Source organism: Choloepus didactylus, chromosome 6 (genome assembly GCF_015220235.1).
Source record: "Choloepus didactylus isolate mChoDid1 chromosome 6, mChoDid1.pri, whole genome shotgun sequence".
Lineage (NCBI taxonomy): Eukaryota > Metazoa > Chordata > Mammalia > Pilosa > Megalonychidae > Choloepus > Choloepus didactylus.
In genome coordinates this window covers 104714177-104734164 of record NC_051312.1, presented here as the reverse complement: position 1 = coordinate 104734164, position 19988 = coordinate 104714177, and the positions used below count along the sequence as shown (strand labels likewise).

Here is a 19988-nt window from a genome sequence, read left to right as displayed (position 1 = left end):
AGCTCCTTCCTCTATATGCCTGTGAAGTAGAGAGTATTAGGCTCTATCTCTTTTTTTCAGTTGAGGAAAATTAACGGAAATGACCTATTTTACTTCACACCCTCAGGGAAGGTGTGGATCTTGATCCCATGTTCTTAGACTCCTGGGTTTAGATTTGCCAACAGCTGAGTGTTTGGGGCCAAGACCAACCAGGTAATTTGCAGAATCCAATGCAAAAATGAAAATGAGGGGCTGCTTGATCAAAAATTATTATGCATTTCAAAACTGTGACAACAGAGCATTGAACCAATTCCAGCACCTTCCTAAGAGCAGGGCCTCACATAGCTGTTCAGGTCGTATGGCCATAATGTCTACACTGTCTGTGCCACTTAGTATTGCATCTTGGGTAATGCAATCAGCAAGAGTGAGGCACAGTATTTGCTCCTGTCAATCTACAGAACAAGAGTATGCTTAGGAATCAAAACCAAGAGCCCCAGGAAAGACTGCAGAGGCAAGAACCTGCCTGGGCCAGGCAAATAAAGTAAAGATGGAGGAAAAGCTATGGTTTGGTGGGTACCCAGATGCCCACGGCTTTCCTGGGGCACTTTGGATCCCTAGCTTATGGAAGCACTATTCTTCCAAACGCTGCGAGCAGGTAGGCTCTTGATAACTTGTCTGCTTAGGTTAGGACTGGCTCAGGGTCAGAGCAGGGCTGAGATGTCAGTACTTGTGGGTGAAAAGGGGTGATGCAGGGTGTAGACTGACTTAGTGCTACCTTCCTGCAAAGGTGAACGTAGTTGCATGGTTCATTTTACTGAATGCCACTTGCTAAACTCTGCATGTGTTTAGAAGGTAGAATATGGGTTGAAAATCAACTCTGTCTGTTAAAACCAGAGAGCTCCTCAATCACGTGTTTTAACAAAAACAACAAAAGTATTTATACACTTCAATAGTCATTTACTTATTTAAATCAACGAAGATTTATTGAAAACATGCTATATGTTATGGGCACTGGAAAAATGGTAATTAAACAGGAGAAATCCTGACTTTAAGTGGTATGCATTCTAGTAGATTCCACAGAAGCTAGAGCGTGCCAATGGATTTTGAAATGTAGAATTTGGCTTTATTTTCTTGAATTGAGTTCTTTTTTTTTTTTTGTACTCAAGCAAAGTAAAAAGAGCTGTCAGAAACAAGCTGTTATATTTTTCTATAAAGAAAAACATTTTTTTGTATTATAGAGTACCAGGAAAAAAGGATGTTCCTCATGGGAGATAAATGTTTTTTTCTCCTCTTTAAATAAGGATTAAAATCACTGCAAATGTAAAAGGTCCCATAAATGACATTGCATTTGGTAGAGATTTTTAATACGCAGTTAAAATAGGGATGTTTTGTGATTGTCTTCTCGGCAGGTATGGTACTTTGAAATATTTAACTTTGCCCTAACTATATTTTTTATGATTTGTATATTGTAACCTTGTAGGATTTTCTTCTATGCTCTAACATTTGCTGTGACTTTGTCACAGGCAGGCAATTTTCTTAAAATGATACTGCGACTATAACACCTCTTGAGGAAAAAAGGAAAAGAAGAAAGAAACCCATTCTTTCTTTTTGAAACACTATTGAATGCACAGTCTAAGATCATTATATATGCAAAAACAATAGTATGCACAACCATGCAATTTGAAACATCATAAAATCCTGCATTTCTTGTGCTAAAGGGACACTAGACATTCCACAGATACTTCAGAACTTCTCCTTCAGGACATAATACCATGTAACTAAAAAAATTAGTAATAAACATTCCTACTCCCACATAGCCTCTGGGCTTTCTCCCAGTGTCATTGTCTTAACTTGGCAAGACTTTTTATTTATCATTCACTAACATCTTTCTTCTTTCCTGTTTTTCACTTTCAAATTATTTATCATTTAATTATGAAAGATGCAACATGTCAAGAATGTCCTGTTATTTAACTCTTAGATGCGTTTGCTACATTAAAACAAATTATGTGAGTATTATTTGCTTTCAAAATCAATTCACTAAATTTGCATTGGAGATCTACTCTGTGCAAGAAAACTGCTGGAGGGCTGGTGGAGTTTGGCAGTGAGTATGGACGTATGAAGGGATACATAAATTCATACAGCATGGTCCCCACATGACTTTTGTTCATCCTGTTCCCTCCTCTTGGAAAGCCATTCACCTATTCTCTAATTTTTGGACTCTCCATAGCCTTCATTTGCCTCCTTCTCCATGAAGCCGTTTTTAGAATTCCCTAGTCAGAATTTAGCACTTCTACATACAGGTCACTATACTTCTATACAGCATTTTCTTATTTTGCTTCTTTGTTGTTGTTGTTTTCATGTCTGATTATACCATTAAATCTGTGCAGAAGCTATTTAATTTAAATTAATTGAAATGAAATAAAAATAAAAATTCTGTTCTTCACCTGCACTAGCCACATTTTGGGTACTCAACAGTCACATGAGCTCAGTAGTGGCTTGTAGCCACTATATTGGGTAGCACAGATCTATGACATTTCCACTGTTGTATAGAAAGTTGTATTGAACAGTGCTGCACTAGATTGCCAACTTTTTGTATGAAGGGGCCATATAATTTAAATTAATAAGACTTAAAAATAAAATAATAAATGTGAAAATAGATGTATGTATGTAGGTGCTCTTCTGGGGCAAGGAGGATCTGGATTACTTGGCAGATGGACACAGAGCTTCATTTTTTTCAAAGCGGGCTTGGCTGTATTTGGAAGATTGCATTGAACTTGAAAGACATTTATGTTACATCCATTAAATTAAAGTTACTGGAGATTTAAAACAACTACAAAAACCACATATAATATAGAACTCAAATTTTAACAAATGTAGTTATAATGGATTAGAGTTATACTGGCTTTTATCTGTAAATCCAGATATCCACAATAACTAGTCTACATTCTTATTCAAAATTCTCCAGAATGAAATTACTCTAATGGACTTCAAATACAATTTTCTGAGAAATTTTACATTCTAAGAATGCATATTCTAAGAATTCTAAGAAATTCTGCACTAGTACCAAGGAAATGAGCGCTTTTACTTTTTATTAGTATAATGAAAATGTGAGCTATTGTGTTAAATTTAGCTTGGAAAATAACAAATATAAAAGTTATTGGTTTGGTAGAAACATACCAATGTTTTTCTCAATCTATAACCATGTAGAGCCATGCAGTTTCATTCAGGACATACATTAGTCTTCAATTTTAGGAAATTCTCAAAAAAGTAGAATGGATATTCTGCAAAGGGGAGTAAGCCTGGTATAGTGGAAGATGAATCAGACAGACTGTGCTTTGTTTCCCAGCTCTGCCTCTGGCTGACAGGTCTTTGTAGATTACTTGAATCCTCTGAATCTGTTCACTCATTGGTAAGATGGGACCACTAATCCTTACCACACAAGCCGGTTCTGAAGTTTAAACCAAGAATGAGCCTTTGATGTCCCTTCAGTGCTAAGTTCAAAACCTGCCAGTGTCCTTCCTCAAGAGCATTTCAGTATCTTTACCACCTAATTATATCCAAATCACCTGAGATTCCACACTTGATTTTTTTTTTTTGATGATTGGCAGTTTTTGTTTGCTCTCATTGCTTGTCTTTAGGACTTTTCTCTCTTATCTGTTTGTCTTTGATGGCAAGAAGTATAAGCTAAGACAAGTAAAGAAAATTTTAATGAAGTTTTAAGACAGGGATACCATATGCCATTTAGCATAAGAGTAACATGAAATAAAAAAATTCTCAAAATTAAAAGGCTTTTTAGATTATTATTTGCTGCTTTATGTGCAACAGTGTTTATCTGGGTTGGCCTAAAGAGGTGTATTATATGGTAACAACATTTGTCCTTCTAAGTACCACCAGCCTGGAAGGGCTATGTCCACTTGAATACTGTTATGACATTAGAGAAGGAATAAATACCACTTTTTTGCTTGATGTTAGGACCCTCCATTGTTAGCAGCCCTCTTGCAACACACACACACACACACACACACACACACACACTCACACACACACACTTACAAGCATACCCTCAATCTGACCTTATTTCCAGGACTTTATTCATTTTGGACCCATTTGGTGATACCTACTTCTTTAACCAACTGATTTGATTTGTTTGATAAAAGGTTTTGGAATAAGGGAGATCAGGTTTCTGAATTCCATGCTTTGACTGCTCCTGAGCTAATCTCCTGCCTAAGCAAAAGTCTTTGGCTCCTCATCTGTGTAATGGGAATGAAAGCACTTATCTGGTATTATTATTATTTTGTTTTGACATTTACATGAGAAATGGATGTTTAAAAACATACTGACATGATACTTTCTTAATAAATAATCTTATCCTTCCCTATTATTTTCATAGTCATGCTGTTGGGATCCACTGAACTAATGTGCTGTATACTGAGAGCCAAAGGGCCTAGAATTTAAGTCAGACCTGGGTTCAAATCTTAAGTGCACTTTTTCAGCAGTGTGACTTTAGATATATTTTTTAAACTTCACAAATCACAGTTTCTTCGTTTGTAAAATAGAATGATAATTCCTATCTCATGCAGTTGTTGTGAGGGTCATGAGAAACATATGTAAAGTGCTGTCTGCTGGACTTGTCTATAAATACTACTAAGTTATTATTATGAAATAGTCTATTTCAGATACTATTTGTGGTCTGACTTATGTTCAGCTTTTCCCATGATATCTCCCAGACTAGATTTTAAGTTTCTGGAGGGTAGGGACCAGATTTTACTCATCTTTGAACTCTACAGCACCACCTAATATAGTGCTAAGTGCATTATGCTAATGTTTTTGCAAAACCTATGGCCAGAAGAATACATCTCTGAGATATTTCACCTACCTACCTATCAGCCACTACTTTCTAATGGTCAGTGAGGGCAATGGTTGATTAAATCATTAAATTGTAATGGAAACTGAATCAAATTAATTTGTTGTCCAAGTATAAAGTCACAACAATTTATTATGGGACTAGAACCCTATGAAGGATTATTGACAAAAAGAAGTTTGTTATGTACTTGGATTACATTTGTATAATATCCATCAACTTATACCATGCTTACGCGATATCTATTGCCATTGCTTTATGTATGTGTCTGGGTTCTCTGGTGAAACAGAACTAGATATACATACATGTATATTAAAGATATTTAAGTAATTGGCTCATTGATTTTGGGGGCTGGCAAGTTTGAAATCTATAAGGCAAGCTGGAGTCTGGAACCTCAGGATTTTATGCGGCAGTCTTGAGGCAGGATTTCTTCTCTTATGTAAAACCTCAGTTTTTGCTCTCAGTGCCTTCAGCTGATTGGATGAACCCATGTTTTTAAGGGTATGCCTTACTTAATGTCAACTGAATATAGATGTTGATATCTACAAACTACCTTCACAGCAACATCTAGACTAGTGTTTGACCAAACAACTGGGCACCATAGCCAAGTTGACACTTACAATTAACCATCACACTTTAAAAAAAAACGGTGTATGTGTGGTCCACCATGGATGTTGTGTAATGTGCCCAATACTTAAAAGCCCCTGGCATGCAATCTAGGCTCCCCGATGACTTTATGATGACCAGTTTGAAGGAAGTAAAATAGAAGAAGGAAAGGGGACTAAGCACAAGCAAAGGGGGAAAAAGCAGATGGATCAGATTGAATAGCATGGTGTATTCTACCAAAACTGCCTTGACCATTGCTTTCCTAAGTTTCATATATTGGTTCTATTATCATCATTCATCTTATAGTTTGTTATTTTAAAGTATTATCTTTGCAAAATCATTTGTAACATCATTATAGCCTTGCCACCATTAAAAATATACTTTTTAAGCTACTTAATTATTTGAGATCATGAAGGATAATTTAAAAATAACACACCCTTAGCCAACCAGGGAAAATAATTTTGGAAACCATCTTTATGCCCTTTAAAGTAGAAATGAAACACATGAAAAAATTTTCAATGCTTTTCATAACTTTTCTTTTTCTTCAACATTTGCTTAGGAAGCAGTGATCTTTTCGATGCTCTGCACATCTATCATTTGATGCACTGTTCTCATGAGGTAGATCTTCCTTAAACCTTTATTGATAGGACATTCGGAACACAGAAAGTTGAATGCTTTATTTTAGAATGTCACGAAATATGAGCCAGGAACAATCAAAATGTGGTTTCATTGTTTTATACTGTCCTGTCTGATTTCATTATTTTGAGACTGTTTATGGAAAAATAGAAAAGTAACACATTTAGGGTATGCTTGCTGTGTGTAAATAGTTTTCAGACCATAGGGAAGCCAAGCTTCCAGTTCTTGTTGTTATTTTTTTTTTAAAGATTTCTTTGTAAATCAGCAAGATCTAGTTTATCTGATCTTCCTTAAATCAAATAAGATCCCTGTACTTTTCCATTTCTGTTTGAAGGTATAGCAAAGCTGCTCATCATTCCGGTGTTTATTGAACTGAAAACTTGTATGTGATTGTGTGAATGCTTAATAGACTTGAAGTAAAGGCTGTCAGTTCAAGACTATTTGGAAAGATTGCATGTTTTCTTCTCTACCATAATTTGTGGCATGTGTTTCAGGTGCCAAAAATTTTGTTTTAGTTCTTAGTAAAAGTATTTATCAGAAATTTTAAGATTTCTCAATCCTCCTAAATAAAATGCATAAGGAATAATTTTCAGATACATGAAGTGTAAAACTAGAAAGAAAAACAAGTTATTTATTTCATTTTTTACAGTGTCCTCTCATCTCAGTCTTCTTTTCATCCCCTGTGGTTCTTTTCTTTTTCTTTTTCTTTTTTTTTTTTAATTTAATTTTAGAGGGCTGCTGAAGTACCAAACTAATTTAGATACTCACCCTCCTGGCTGCATCAATCTTAGCTGGACCCGATACCAGAATATTTCCTCACCAGAGTATCTCTCAGAGCATTTTCATGAATCTTTCCCTGGAGGATTTTCGAAACCAGATGAGCTTCCCCAGGACACATCTGTGAAGATTTGTTTGGAAGAACCCAGGTTTCAAGCTAATTTTCCACAGGTTGGTTTAATTCAGTCTCTTAAATGGCCTCTGCAAAATCTCTTCCCATAATGGTTATTCAAAATTGCATTTAAATATCTTTTTGAAGCTATATTAAGCAATTGTCCTTGTAGAATAATAACAGTGCTTTTTTGAACATTGATGTTTTAATTGCATTAAAATTGGGCAGCAAAAAAAGTATTGACTTTGTAGCAGCCATTTTTCATATCAGGGGTTTGTATTATGATAGTTCCATGGATACACAAAAGTAACTTTCAGACTGTATCTTTCCTTGCATTTTCTTTTTTCCTATTATATTTTTCTCAGTCCACTTTAAAATCCCCAAGTCCTTGATTTTATTTTTCATGAAAACAACTAAGCAAACAAAAATAGGGAAATGTGCTTACCCAATAGAGAATGTTGCCTTATGTGATTGGTGCCACTTTTCTTTGTGCATTTTCTCCCCTTGTTTTCTTTACTACTCAACATTCCACTTCCCTTCTGGATTTCCACTCTTACTTTGGATCCAACGTGGTTGGCTTCTTCACTGGTGTCTCATATTAAAGCCAAAACCCTGCCTCCTAGTTTCTTTGGGAAATACAGCTCACTTTGGTGTTGGCAGTTTGCATAGTTATCAGAGTTACCTGGAAATGGGCTTAATGTTGCCTGTTACCCTTACAGTTTGATGGTTCTCTTTCATGTATCTGTGCATTTTTTTAGCAGCAACTTGGAACAGCAAGGTTCTGTCTCAGAATGAGGTAAAGTGAAACAAACTATCTGCAAACTGGAGTTACCCCAGGCAATGTAAAAGCCTTAAAGCTTCTATGTAGTGTCACTGGGAGAGGTTTTCTTCCCCTTCCTATGTGTGTATCCAGGCAAAAATAGGGAAATGTGCCCTCTAAAAAAGACACCCCCTAGAGGCCATTGAAACACCATAGTAGAAAATCTCTGGATCAGGTCTTGGAAAACTCTCTGAACTTAACTAATTTGTTTAAATAGTCAGAATTACAATTTATCTTACTTGTAAAATGGATATAATGATAAGAACTCAAGATTTGTTGTGCAGCCTTTATATCATGTATGTAAAAGTGCTTTATTTATAAGCTGAAAAAACATCTTATTAAGAAGAAGTATTATTTTTGTCAAATTACTTCATGGAAAATATTTTAAAAAGAAAAACTCAAAGTTATATGGAATATTGAAATGATGACTTATGAATTTATATTTCAAGACTTTGAATTACTACTCAACATCACCTTGTAATGTCCCATAGACTTTTCAAACTCACTGTGTCCAAAACTGAATTCATGAATCTTTACCCTCCTCGGTAATCCCCTTTTCAGTATATGGTGCCATCATTTTGACTCAGATCAAATTTCTTGGAGTCATAACTGATTCTCTTTTTCCCATACCATACATCCAAGCCATCAGCACATCTTTTAGCTCTATCTTTGAAATGTAGCAAAGCACCACAATTTCTCATCACCTCCACTGACACCACCCACGTCTTTCCTACCTGGATTTCAGGCAAGAGCTTCCTAACTGTCCTGCCCTACTTCCAGTCTGTGGTCTCTGGATTTTATTCTCCCTAGAGTAGCCAGAGTTAGTCATTTATAATGCTAATCAGATTGTGGAACTCCCCTACTCAGAACTCTCCTATGGCTTAGCTTCCTACTTAGAGTGAAAACCGAACTTCTTATTGAGACCTACAAAGCCCCACTTGTAAATCTCTCTGACTTCATTCCTTACCACTCTCCTCTTTGTTCATCCTGCTGTTGGAAAACCAGCCTCCTTACTATTCCTCAAATATGCCAAGTGTACGCCTGCCTCAGAGCTTTTGCACTTCTGTTACCTTCTGTCCAGAAAGCAAATCCTCAGATGTTGACAGGGAAAAGTTCCTTCCCTTCCATCAGACCTCTGTGACCTCTGATGCCCTTCTTGTCCTGCCTCATTTTTTTCTTCATAGCAGTGACGGCAATCTGACATTCTATCAATATCTACATTAGTTGTTTAATGTCTCCCTTGGTAGTGTCTAAGTTTCATGAGGGAAAATTCTGTTCTTGTTTTCTGCTGTGCCCCCAGCTCTTGAAGTGGGGCTCATCTTCTTGAATGAATATTGAAGTGTGTGCTGTCAGCTTTGTTTACTTCTAAGGATCTTGTGCTCATGAAGGATTTTCTAGACCCACTGATGTTATATATTGTCTGCAGAACAAATATATTTAGACTAAAATGTGTACTTTAATGCAGAGGCTTGAACCATTCATCAAAATAGTACATTTCAAGAAGTTTCAACAGCAAGTTAGTGCCTATTATTCCATTACAGGCAGCTGGCAGTTCAAAGGGAACAACCTAAGATATTGCCAAATATAGAAAATCTCTGCTTAATGACCATGTGTTTCTTGCATATTTGTGCAATAGCGCTTGCCACTAGAGAGGTGGCAAAGATATTTTTCCTCATCCATTGAGAAAAAATGTTCAATAATTAAATTAGCAGTTAAAGAAGTAATAATAATTACATATATTATACATATTACATATCACAAAATATATAATTATATAATTTATTATAATAAAATATTAAATTACATTAATATTAAAATATTATAATTGTATATAATATTAAAACTAACATTTGTTGAATTTTTATCATCTGCCAGGCACTGTGCTGAAATGCACTGTATTCATATTCTATTTTATTTTATCTATTTTATTATGCACAATAGCTCTTTGAAGCAAGTAATATAATTTTCAATTTTCTGTTGAGGAAATTGTGTCCTAGAAATCATAAAGCACCTGTTCTGGTTTACTAATGCTGCCCTTTTGCAAAACATCAGAAATGGATTTGCTTTTATAAAGGGGGTTTATTTGGTTACAAAGTTACAGTCCTATGGCCATAAAGTGTCCAAGGCAAGGGTACCTTCAGTGAAGGATGGCCACTGGCGTCCGGAAAACCTCTGTTAGCTCGGAAGGCACGTGGCTGGCATCCGCTTGCACCCAGTTTGTGTTTCAAAATGGCATTCTCAAAAATGTTGCTCTTGGGGCATTTTGTCCTCTCTTAGCTGCAGCTCCTCTTCAAAATGACACTGTCAGTTGCTCTCTCTCAAATGTCACTCTTAGCTGCTCTTTATATAGGACTCCAATGAACTAATCAAGACACACCCAGAATGGGTAGGGCCACATTTCCACGGAAACATTCAATCAAGAAGTCACACCCTAAGCAAAGGTGTCACTTACAGTTGGGTGGGTCACATCTCCATGGAAACACTCAATCAGAAGGTTCCAATCTAATCAGTACTAGTTAAGTCTGCCCACACAAGATTGCATCAAAGAACATGGAGTTTTGGGAGACATAATACATCCAAACCAGCACAGCACCTTAATCAAAGTCTTCAGACTGGTAAGTGATGTAGGTAGACAGCAAACCCAGGGCTTTGATTAGAATGCATCCTCTTAGATAAACTTCTTTCCCAGCCACTGGGCAGTGTAGTTTGATAAAGGTGCTAATCTTCCCTCATGGGTGTGGGAGCTGCCCAAGCAGGGAATTACACCCTGTACTCTTTTTCTGTACCAAGTAGAAGTCAGGAGAGGTTATGTCAAATGCCTGGCTTAAGAAGAGAAGAAAGGAGGGTCAAAAGCTAGAGTGACTCTGAGGGTGATTTTGGAATAAGTGTGCTGGTCTTGTGTTTATTTTTGATAGTAATCCTTTAGATTCCTGTTGGACTACAATTTTCAGAACTTTTCTGGTCTTCATGCAATGCTGACTGGTAGATAGGACGGGGTGGTGGCCCCCATTTTACTCATTAGTACCTGGTGCTCCAAGGGTAAGTGACTGTCCCAAAGTTGCAAGGCTGCTGCATTGCAGAGCTTGTCTTGTGATGCCTGCTCTTCACACAGTGTCAAGCTAACTGTTGTTATATGTGGAAAACACACCATTTGTCTGCAAGGAGGGAGGATGGTCTGCAGCAACTACGTAAATAAGGTTTTAAAAAATTTCCCGGGGCGGGGGAGGGAGAACATAGGGAGAGTTACTGCTTAATGGGTGCAGAGTTTCTGTTTGGGGTGGTAGAAAATTTGGGGTAATGGATGTTGGTGATGTTAGCACACTATTTCTTTTCTTATGTTTTTAAAACATTTTTATTCTGGTAACATATGTACAGCCTAAATTTTCCTCTTTGAACCACATTCAGATACACAATTCAGCGGTATGAATTATATCCACAATAATATTTTGAATATATTTAATATCACTGAATTATGCACTTGAAAGTGGTAAAAATGGAAAATTTTACATTGTATATATATTAGTACAATAAAAAGTTTTTTAAAAAATCTTTGTGATCTTGTAATCAACAAAGATTTGTTAGACATGACATCAAAAACATGATACATCAAAGAAAAACTTGATTAAAAAAATAGTGACCATTAAAATGGGGAGTTTTGCTTGGAGGCCTTGAACGCCTTGAAGTGATGAGGGGGGTGTAGTGTGCAGTTGTAGGTGATGGTTAGTCATACAGGCTTCTAAATGTCCCATTGTACAGTTATCCTAGGAATGGGGCTATCTATCCAGCAGAACTTCAAAATTGTCCTGCTCTTGAAATTCTAAATTCTGTCTTCTCTTCATATTACATTATGTAAAAGCAAGTTGCAAAAACATATCTAACATATCCCATTTTTAAAAATATGTGCATATTAAAAGTTACAAAATCCTTAGTGTTATCTTTTTAAAGTAAACTTTGGACTTGTACCTTTTTTCCTAAAATCATCTTCAGATTTCTTGAACATTCACTTTCCTTTCTTCTCTCTTTAGAGAAATATATTATATAAATGCAATATATATACATATTTGTAAGCATATATATAGTGTGAGCAGAGGATGTGCAAAGGAATGTACACCTACCTGTTAATGGTAGTTATTACACCTGGGGCAGGGTTTTGCATTACTTCCTCTTTTATTTTATACTTTTGTCTTTTTTAAATGAATTGGAGTGAGCATCTGCCATTTTTTACTTTTTATTATTTAAAATACAGATTAAAATATTATTGTTACTGAAATATATTAGAGAAACCATTGGGCAAGATGTAAAGATTCTTCCTAAAAAATTATTTCTTAAAAGTGTATTTCCAAAAATTCTCCCTTAGACTTGGCTTTGGATCTCTGGACCTTTGTGCCTGTACTGTGCTGAAAGACTTTACAGATGTATCCGCAGCAATAAGCCAGTTACCATCATCTCAGTCATAAGTCATCCCTCAGATGTCATGGAAATCCGAATGGTCAAAGAAAATTTTAAAGCAAGACCTGGCCAGGTGAGTCAGTAGTCGGCAACTTTTAAAATACTCTTCATTCTTATATAGTTTTGGAAAATCAGCAGACGCAGCATCATTGAAATGATGAACTTCTGTCTTGGTCTCTTAAAAATTATGTTTGTTTCTTTTTAGTATATTATTCTTCATTGTCCTAGTGTGTCTGCATTAGAAAACCACCCGTTTACACTCACAATGGTAAGAAAGTTTTTCTTGATTTTTAATTTCTTTACAGTGAAATATATCTTCTTTCTTTGTGTACTCCATGTTTTTCTAAAAATTATTCCAAGTTGCCACAATATCCTTAAAATTTAAGTAAGCCATCTTTTACAGAGAAATATGGTTGTCTGTTCAGAAAATTCATATCTGTTTATTCTTTATTTTCTGTCACCTTACAATTCAGGAAGTGATATATTTAAAATGTATTAAAGCTTATTGATTCAAAATGGAGAAAACTTCCTGGATATCTGTACTTTTCCTTTAAGGAAGAATGTATCAAAATGTCATCTGTGCATGATTTTCTTTAGAGAGATTGAATTTAAGGGAAAAGATGGTATTCTGAGTTAAGGCAGAAGTGTTAGAAAATCCAGGCAGTGTTTAGAAGAGTCAAAGTCCAATGTCTATGAATGGGGAAGTTAGTAGAAAGTAAAGTTGGTGAAATAAAATGGAATAAATAATGGGGGAACCTAGCTACATATTCTTAATCTATCAAAAAATTCCCTAGAATTATTTTCATATTATAAAATTAGCATAAAGTTATTATAAATATTCAAGAATTCACAAGTATATAAGAGAAAATAAGAAAGTAATCCTCATTTTCCCTACTTCCCAAACCCTTTCTCCAAAGTTTGACATATAGCCTAGAAAGTGCCAGGTACATGTAAATACATGGTAGCAATTATTATCATTTGCATTTTCAGTGTGGTTTGCCCCTTGAGAGCATGTACTTGTGAAGACAGCTAAGCCAGAAAAATCTCTTTTTAAGGGATGAAAGAGGCAGAAAAATAGTCAAATGGCTAGAGAAAAACTAGAAGTTATTCATTCACTACCATTTCCTAGGAGCAAAAAATATATCTATATTCATTTACTCTGACTTTTGCATCCTGTATGTAGCAAATTTATTTGTCAATGATTAAGGAAAGGCAGTTTGGCATCTAGTGAAACAATTAACAACATTCTATTTCATGAAGAAAGATGAGAACACTGCCCTACCATGGAGGAGGAATTACTTCATTGTTGTTTCGCTAATAGTGATGATAGTTGAGTGTGGCCCAGACACTGTCTCATCCAGTGCTGTTGGTGTGGGCAGCTGGCTGGAGTACAAGGGGAGATATGTTGTCATGAGAAACAGTGAAACTTGTGGTTGAAAGAGTCAACTTTTTTCCCTTTGGGATCCTGAGTTGTGGGAATAAGACTAGTAGGCAAGAAGAAAAATAAATTTTGATTCAGTATATTAAAGAAAATTCTAACAATAAGACCAGTCCAGAGATTTAATAAGAGCTCTCTCTCAGGAATGTTTCCAAGAGTGACTGTGCTAAATCAGCATTTTTCAGCCTGGGCACAATTGATATTTTGGGCTGGGATAATTCTTTGATGTGGAGGGGCCTTACTATGCATTATAGGATGTTTAGGAACATCTCTGATCTTTACTGACTATAGGCATATAGTACTCTCTAGTTGTGACTACCAAAAATATCTCCAGACATTGTCAAATGTCTGCTGAGGGGCAAAATCACCCACAATTGAAAACCATTGTGCTACACAGATCAATCCTTGTCCAACATGGCTTAAAAAGCTCAAAGACTCTAGGATGTTTTCCTATGGACAACTGTGAAAAGGGGGAGTTTGGGAAGCAGTAGAGAAGATGAGGTGTGAGAGTGCCTAGCTTGGGTTCTGGGATCTCCAACCTCACTTCAGCAAGAACACCTTACTTTCAGTTGGGCTGCACTTGAAGATTTGGCTTAATTCCTCATTTGAACATCGCGTGAAAATATTTTTTGCTTGCTCAGTAAGAATCTTCTTTGGAATTCCATGAAGATTACTTTTTGGTACAATAAGTTCCTGAATACTACCATGTGGTATAGACATTTGAAAGAGAATTTGATTGCTTTTTAGATTCAGAATACTTTCTCCATATTTGCTGTCATCAATTTCCAGGTACTAGTGTTTGGATATAATTCAAAAAGAAAGACAGAAGTATAAAGATTAAACCAAGTTGATAATGAATTAAAATAAGAGAATAGTCCAAGGTACCTGATGTTTGTCATGTGAATGAAAGACTTTTTTTTCCTTATGGAATCCCAAGGTGTGAGACTGTTTTTGGAAAACAAATATTGGTTTAGTGATTGCTTTGTGAAAATAAGATTGCGTTTGGAATGGTAGGAAGGAAACAGTAGAGCTTCTCCTCACCTCAGTGATGCTCCATTTGGTGATGGGTTCCTGATGGGCAGCCTCTACAGAGGACCATCACCTTGGGCCCTGGCTCTTGGGGCAGCTGGGCGAGCCCACAGCACTACAGCCCTATGTCCAGTGCAGTCTTGTTTCAGATAGGTCAAGTTCAGAAGTGCATTGTATGGAAGCCAAGAGGCAAATGCATAGAATTCTATATCTATCACATTTTGTTCTTTCTTACTTTTTCCACAATTAGGAAAATATTCTTTATTTTACTGCTTCTACCAGAATTTCTCATCAGAAAGAGGGAGAGGGAAAAAGAGGATGATTGTAGTTTGAGTTATTAAGGCCACTTCTTTAATTCTCTTAAATAGTCTCTGAAATTCAAGGGGGAAAAAAAAGGAAAGAAAAGACAGTTACATGCCCAAAGTGGTTTGGAAGATGCTGCTTTATGTATACCACTCTTAGATATTCATATTGAAGGTTATGAGAAGTTCTTTACTAAACAATTCTATTAAATTTTATTTACCCACTTACTGAACCTTTTCCCAATTTACCAATTTAGGGCCTTTGGTCACTTCTATCTGGTAACCACCTGCTTTCCCTCTTTCTCCCACTTATTCACATCCTGAACGCTGCACATTTTCTTTGCCTGGGTAACTCCTACCATCCTTCACATGTCAACTTAATGTCACTTTCATTGGGAAGTCTTCACTGGCCCTTTGGATTTCTAGGCCTTTTCTGGTACTCTTCTCAACACTAATGTTATAAAATTAGTTATTTCTTTAATGCCTATCTTTCTCCTACACCGTAAACTCCATGAGCCCTTTCACTGATGTATTCATAGCCCAGTATCTGGCACATATTGTATTCTAATACATATTTGTTGAACAAGTGGAAAACATGTAATATTGCCTGTTATTCAGGTATTGAGAAATACCTTATGGATAGCCTCCTCTTGTTTCTATCATCTCTATTTAGCACTTACTCTCTTACTTGGAAGTTCAAATTTGAAAGAAGGAAAAATTCAGAGGGATTAAGGAGAAAGGAGAAATACTTATTGCAGCAGTGGCTGGCTCTCAAAGAGAAGACTGGCCAGCCAGATTCTGAGTCTAATCTTTGAGGTCATGGTGTCTATTTTCCCTAGGTGAGAAGTGGGGAAAATAGCCTATGGCAAAGATAGTTGGGAAAAGCCATCAAAGTCAAGGGAGAAATAATTTATGAGTAACGTCTGGTCAGAGGCAGTGGGGCATTTTTTTCACCTCTCCTCCCCATTTCCAGGGCTAACAACAATGGGAAATTACTTATGCTAACTTTTGTTCCTATCTGACATATGCTACCAACATTTCTTAGGTTTGCTTTGCAATCTTTAGGTTAAAATAGATCTCCACTCTGTAGATTTAGGTTTTACATTTACATTCATCCTTATTTTAAACATCATTTTTTATTTATATATTTTGATTATACCATATTAAACCTCATTTCAATTCTTTAAGAAAATACCTCATAGATTTTTTAAATTGTAACAATAAGTTGGCTTTCTGAAGAATTTCTAAGTGAAAGGAAATTATCAGGCCATCTGTGTACCATGTATTGTGTGTAGGCTTGGAAAATGGTTTATATAGCCTTGCTGGATTTTGGGGGATTGCTAGTTGACTTGCTCATACTATTCCCCTGGGGAGTGTCTGTTTTCATAAGAGCGAAAAGAGGGAAATCTTGCTGCTGCCTAGAAATGAATTTGAATACAGCAAACATTTCTAAATTGAATTTTACATTATGCTATTATGTTTAATTTACTGTCTTTTCCTGCCATTTTCTTCTCTTTGTCCATTTCTTCCATTTTGAACTTACAAGTAAAAACCATACTTCAAACATTTTCACTCCATAAGTTCCCTGAAAGGTTCCTTTGTACTAAAACAAAGCAATTTCCCATATGGCAATTCACACTGAAAAAACATGTACATACCCACCTTTTTCAAGTACTATAATGCCTACTAATTAAGTGCATAAAAAGTTCTTCTATGGCCTTTCAAATTATTATTTAATCTTTACTGTATTTTCATGAGACAAGTATTATTAACTCTATTTGATGAAGAAAATAGTGCAGCTCAGAGAGGCTAAATAAAGTGCCCAAAGTCACAAACTAGTTGGTGGCTAAGGTGAGATGCAACCGCAGACATATATGTGGTGGAACAGCTGTGCTATTAGCTCTGTATCTCTCCTGCCCTGCTAACTACCCATCAATGCTCAGGTTGTCCGTATTTCTGGTACTCCTATTCCCTTTGACATACTTGTTGTGAGAGTTGAAGAACAAAAAATAATTGCCATTTAGGAAAGAGATTTACTGGAAAAATAAAAATTTATTTTCAGGAGAAATATGCATATAGATAATTTTGGATTTTCCATACTAACATGGCCTTCTTATATTATGGAGCATTGAAAGTCATACAAATTCCCTGTATAGAAAAGTGTAGTACTGTTTAAAACTTTCATATACTGTGCTAGTGTTAGGAAAAATAAAATCTATAAGATATTCTTCTATCCCATTGAGTTTCATCTCATATTTTGAAATAAAAGTCAAGCTTTCACAGATGTGGCCCTCTCTCTCTGGCTAAGCCAACTTGAAAAGTGAAATCACTGCCCTCCCCCCTACATGGGATCAGACACCCAGGGGAGTGAATCTCCCTGGCAACGTGGAATATGACTCCCGGGGAGGAATGTAGACCTGGCATCGTGGGACGGAGAACATCTTCTTGACCAAAAGGGGGATGTGAAAGGAAATGAAATAAGCTTCAGTGGCAGAAAGATTCCAAAAGGAGCCGAGAGGTCACTCTGGTGGGCACTTTTACGCACACTTTAGACAACCCTTTTTACGTTCTAAAGAATTGAGGTAGCTGGTGGTGGATACCTGAAACTATCAAACTACAACCCAGAACCCATGAATCTCGAAGACAATTGTATAAAAATGTAGCTTATGAGGGGTGACAATGGGATTGGGAAAGCCATAAGGACCACACTCCACTTTGTCTAGTTTATGGATGGATGAGTAGAAAAACAGGGGAAGGAAACAAACAAACAAACAGACAGACAAAGGTACCCAGTGTTCTTTTTTACTTCAATGGCTCTTTTTCACTCTAATTATTATTCTTGTTATTTTTGTGTGTGTGCTAATGACGGTGTCAGGGATTGATTTAGGTGATGAATGTACAACTATGTAATGGTACTGTGAACAATCGAATGTACGATTTGTTTTGTATCACTGCGTGGTATGTGAATATATCTCAATAAAATGAAGATAAAAAAAAAAAGTCAAGCTTTCAAAGTAAACTGCAAATGACAAAAGATAAGACACAGCAGTACTATAGTAGCTGTAGCATAATGAAAAATTTGGCTGATCTTCGTTCTTAGAGAGCCTCTGAATCTTTGGAATTTCCCTAATAGGAGCATTTTTTTATTCTTTCTGGCAGGCCCAGGACAACACCTGATCCTCTGTACGCTAATGAGATGACAGGGTGGGGCCAGCCATACCTGCAGTCTTATGGGGAGGATTGCCACACCAGAAAGACCAATCAAGTGCTTAGGGAGTTTGGGCTCCAAGTTGTATCAGGGGAGAGGAAAGGAGGGGGTCTGTAGATTGAGTTTTATCCATATGGACATGGATTCTATCAATCATGCCTCCGTAATGAGACCCCCGTATAAACTTGGGATGCTCTAAGCCCAAATGAGATACCGTGATTGAGAAGATACAGAGTTCTGCTAGGAGGGTGACATGTTCTACTCCACATGGAGGGGACATGGAAGATTGCATTTGAGACCTTCCCAGACCTTGTCCTATGCGTCTCTTCTTTTGTTTTTTTCTTATTTGTATCCCATTACTGTAATAAAGCCATAGTTGTAAGTCTAGTACTTTTGGGGAATTCTGTGAGTGGTTCTAGCAAATTATCGAACCCAAGGGTGTGGTGGGAACCCCCAAACTTGGAGCCACTTGGTCAAAAGTGCAGGTGGCGTGGGCCCTGAAACTTGCAACTAATATCCGAAGGGCAGTCTTGTAGAGGGCTGTCCTTACACTGTAGGGTCTGGCCTAACTCCAAGTGGTTGAAATCACAATTTGATTGAGTTACTGCAGTATTTGCAGTTGGTATCAGACCAGTGTTGTTGAAAGTTGTAGACTAAGTCAAGGTAAAGCTAAGTTTGGAGGAGGGATATTATTAGGAATCAAAAGGTTGGAGTTTTAACTAAAGTGCTTCAACATTTCTTATACATAAAATTGGCTTTCTTACACAAAGATGACATGCTAATTTGATGGTTTTCCCAGGAAATGGTGATTGTTTTCTGCTGCTGCACCTGCATTCTCTCAGGGCGGAAACAGCAGGCATTTGTTTGCTGATGAGATTGATGGAGATCAGAGGGTATTGTGTGCTGAGTCATGGATTTTAGAACTCTACAGCCTGGGTTGGAGACTTCCATGCTCCCTTTACTAGTATTGTGACCTTGGGCAAGAAAATTAACCTATTTAACCTTTGGCTTACTTCTTCATAAAATGTGGATAACAATATTAACTTTTCTATGGAGTTAGCCCAAATATTAATTATAAAGGTACAATCAAGTACTAAGCATGAAGTTTGGTATATAGAAACCTCTCAATAAGTGGAAGTTTTGTGGTTGATTTTAGTTCATGACAGAGGAACCAAGACGAGGATTAAATTGAAAACTTTTCCCTGATTCTGAAGTATGCAGGAACTGACTTAGCTCTGGCCATAGACTAGTTTAGAGGCAGTCACTTGGGGTACAGATGATTTGCCTATAGTGGTTTATTAGCATTAAGGATAAATGGTGTCTTTGGTTGGGTTTCCTAAGACACTGACTAGGAGGTAGAGATTTGCATTTAAGAGGTTTGTTGGGGAGGGTGCCAGGAACAACACCTGATAAGGAGTGAAGGACTCTAAGCAAAGGCAGAAGGTGAACTGTAATGTAATTGCAACAAAGACCCAGCAGATCTGATGAAGAAATGATATTTCCGAGTTTTCCTATCTTGAAGCCAGGAGGCCAAATGTTGTACTCCCAATGGACCATCATTGGATTTGGGATGTCTCCAGGGAGAGGCACTTAAACATGGGTGAGGAAGCTTCTTTCTGTGGATGGCAGTTCCTGGGGAGGGTTTTAGCAGTGAGCCATCAGCTGGCATCATGCTCAGTATCTGGGGGAATGGGGGATGAGTGTTTGGATCCTGAAAATTGAGGAGAAAGGAGAGAAGGAGAAGGGAGAGGATCTTGGCAGTGTATCACCA

At 36.8% G+C, this 19988-nt stretch overlaps 1 protein-coding gene across 5 annotated transcripts in view; it reads left to right on the top strand.

Moving 5' to 3' along the window:
* The window catches only part of NOX4 (NADPH oxidase 4), a 168902-nt gene that overhangs the window by 74917 nt on the left and 73997 nt on the right, over nt 1-19988 (top strand). For all 5 annotated transcript variants that reach the window (XR_005217526.1, XM_037841026.1, XM_037841028.1 and 2 more), the window contains 3 exons: nt 6814-7030; nt 12149-12313; nt 12446-12508. Coding sequence is in view for 4 of the 5 variants with exons in the window: in XM_037841026.1 (XP_037696954.1) it covers nt 6814-7030; nt 12149-12313; nt 12446-12508 (445 nt within the window). In the remaining variant the exon portion in view is untranslated. The remainder of the gene's footprint in view (nt 1-6813; nt 7031-12148; nt 12314-12445; nt 12509-19988) is intronic.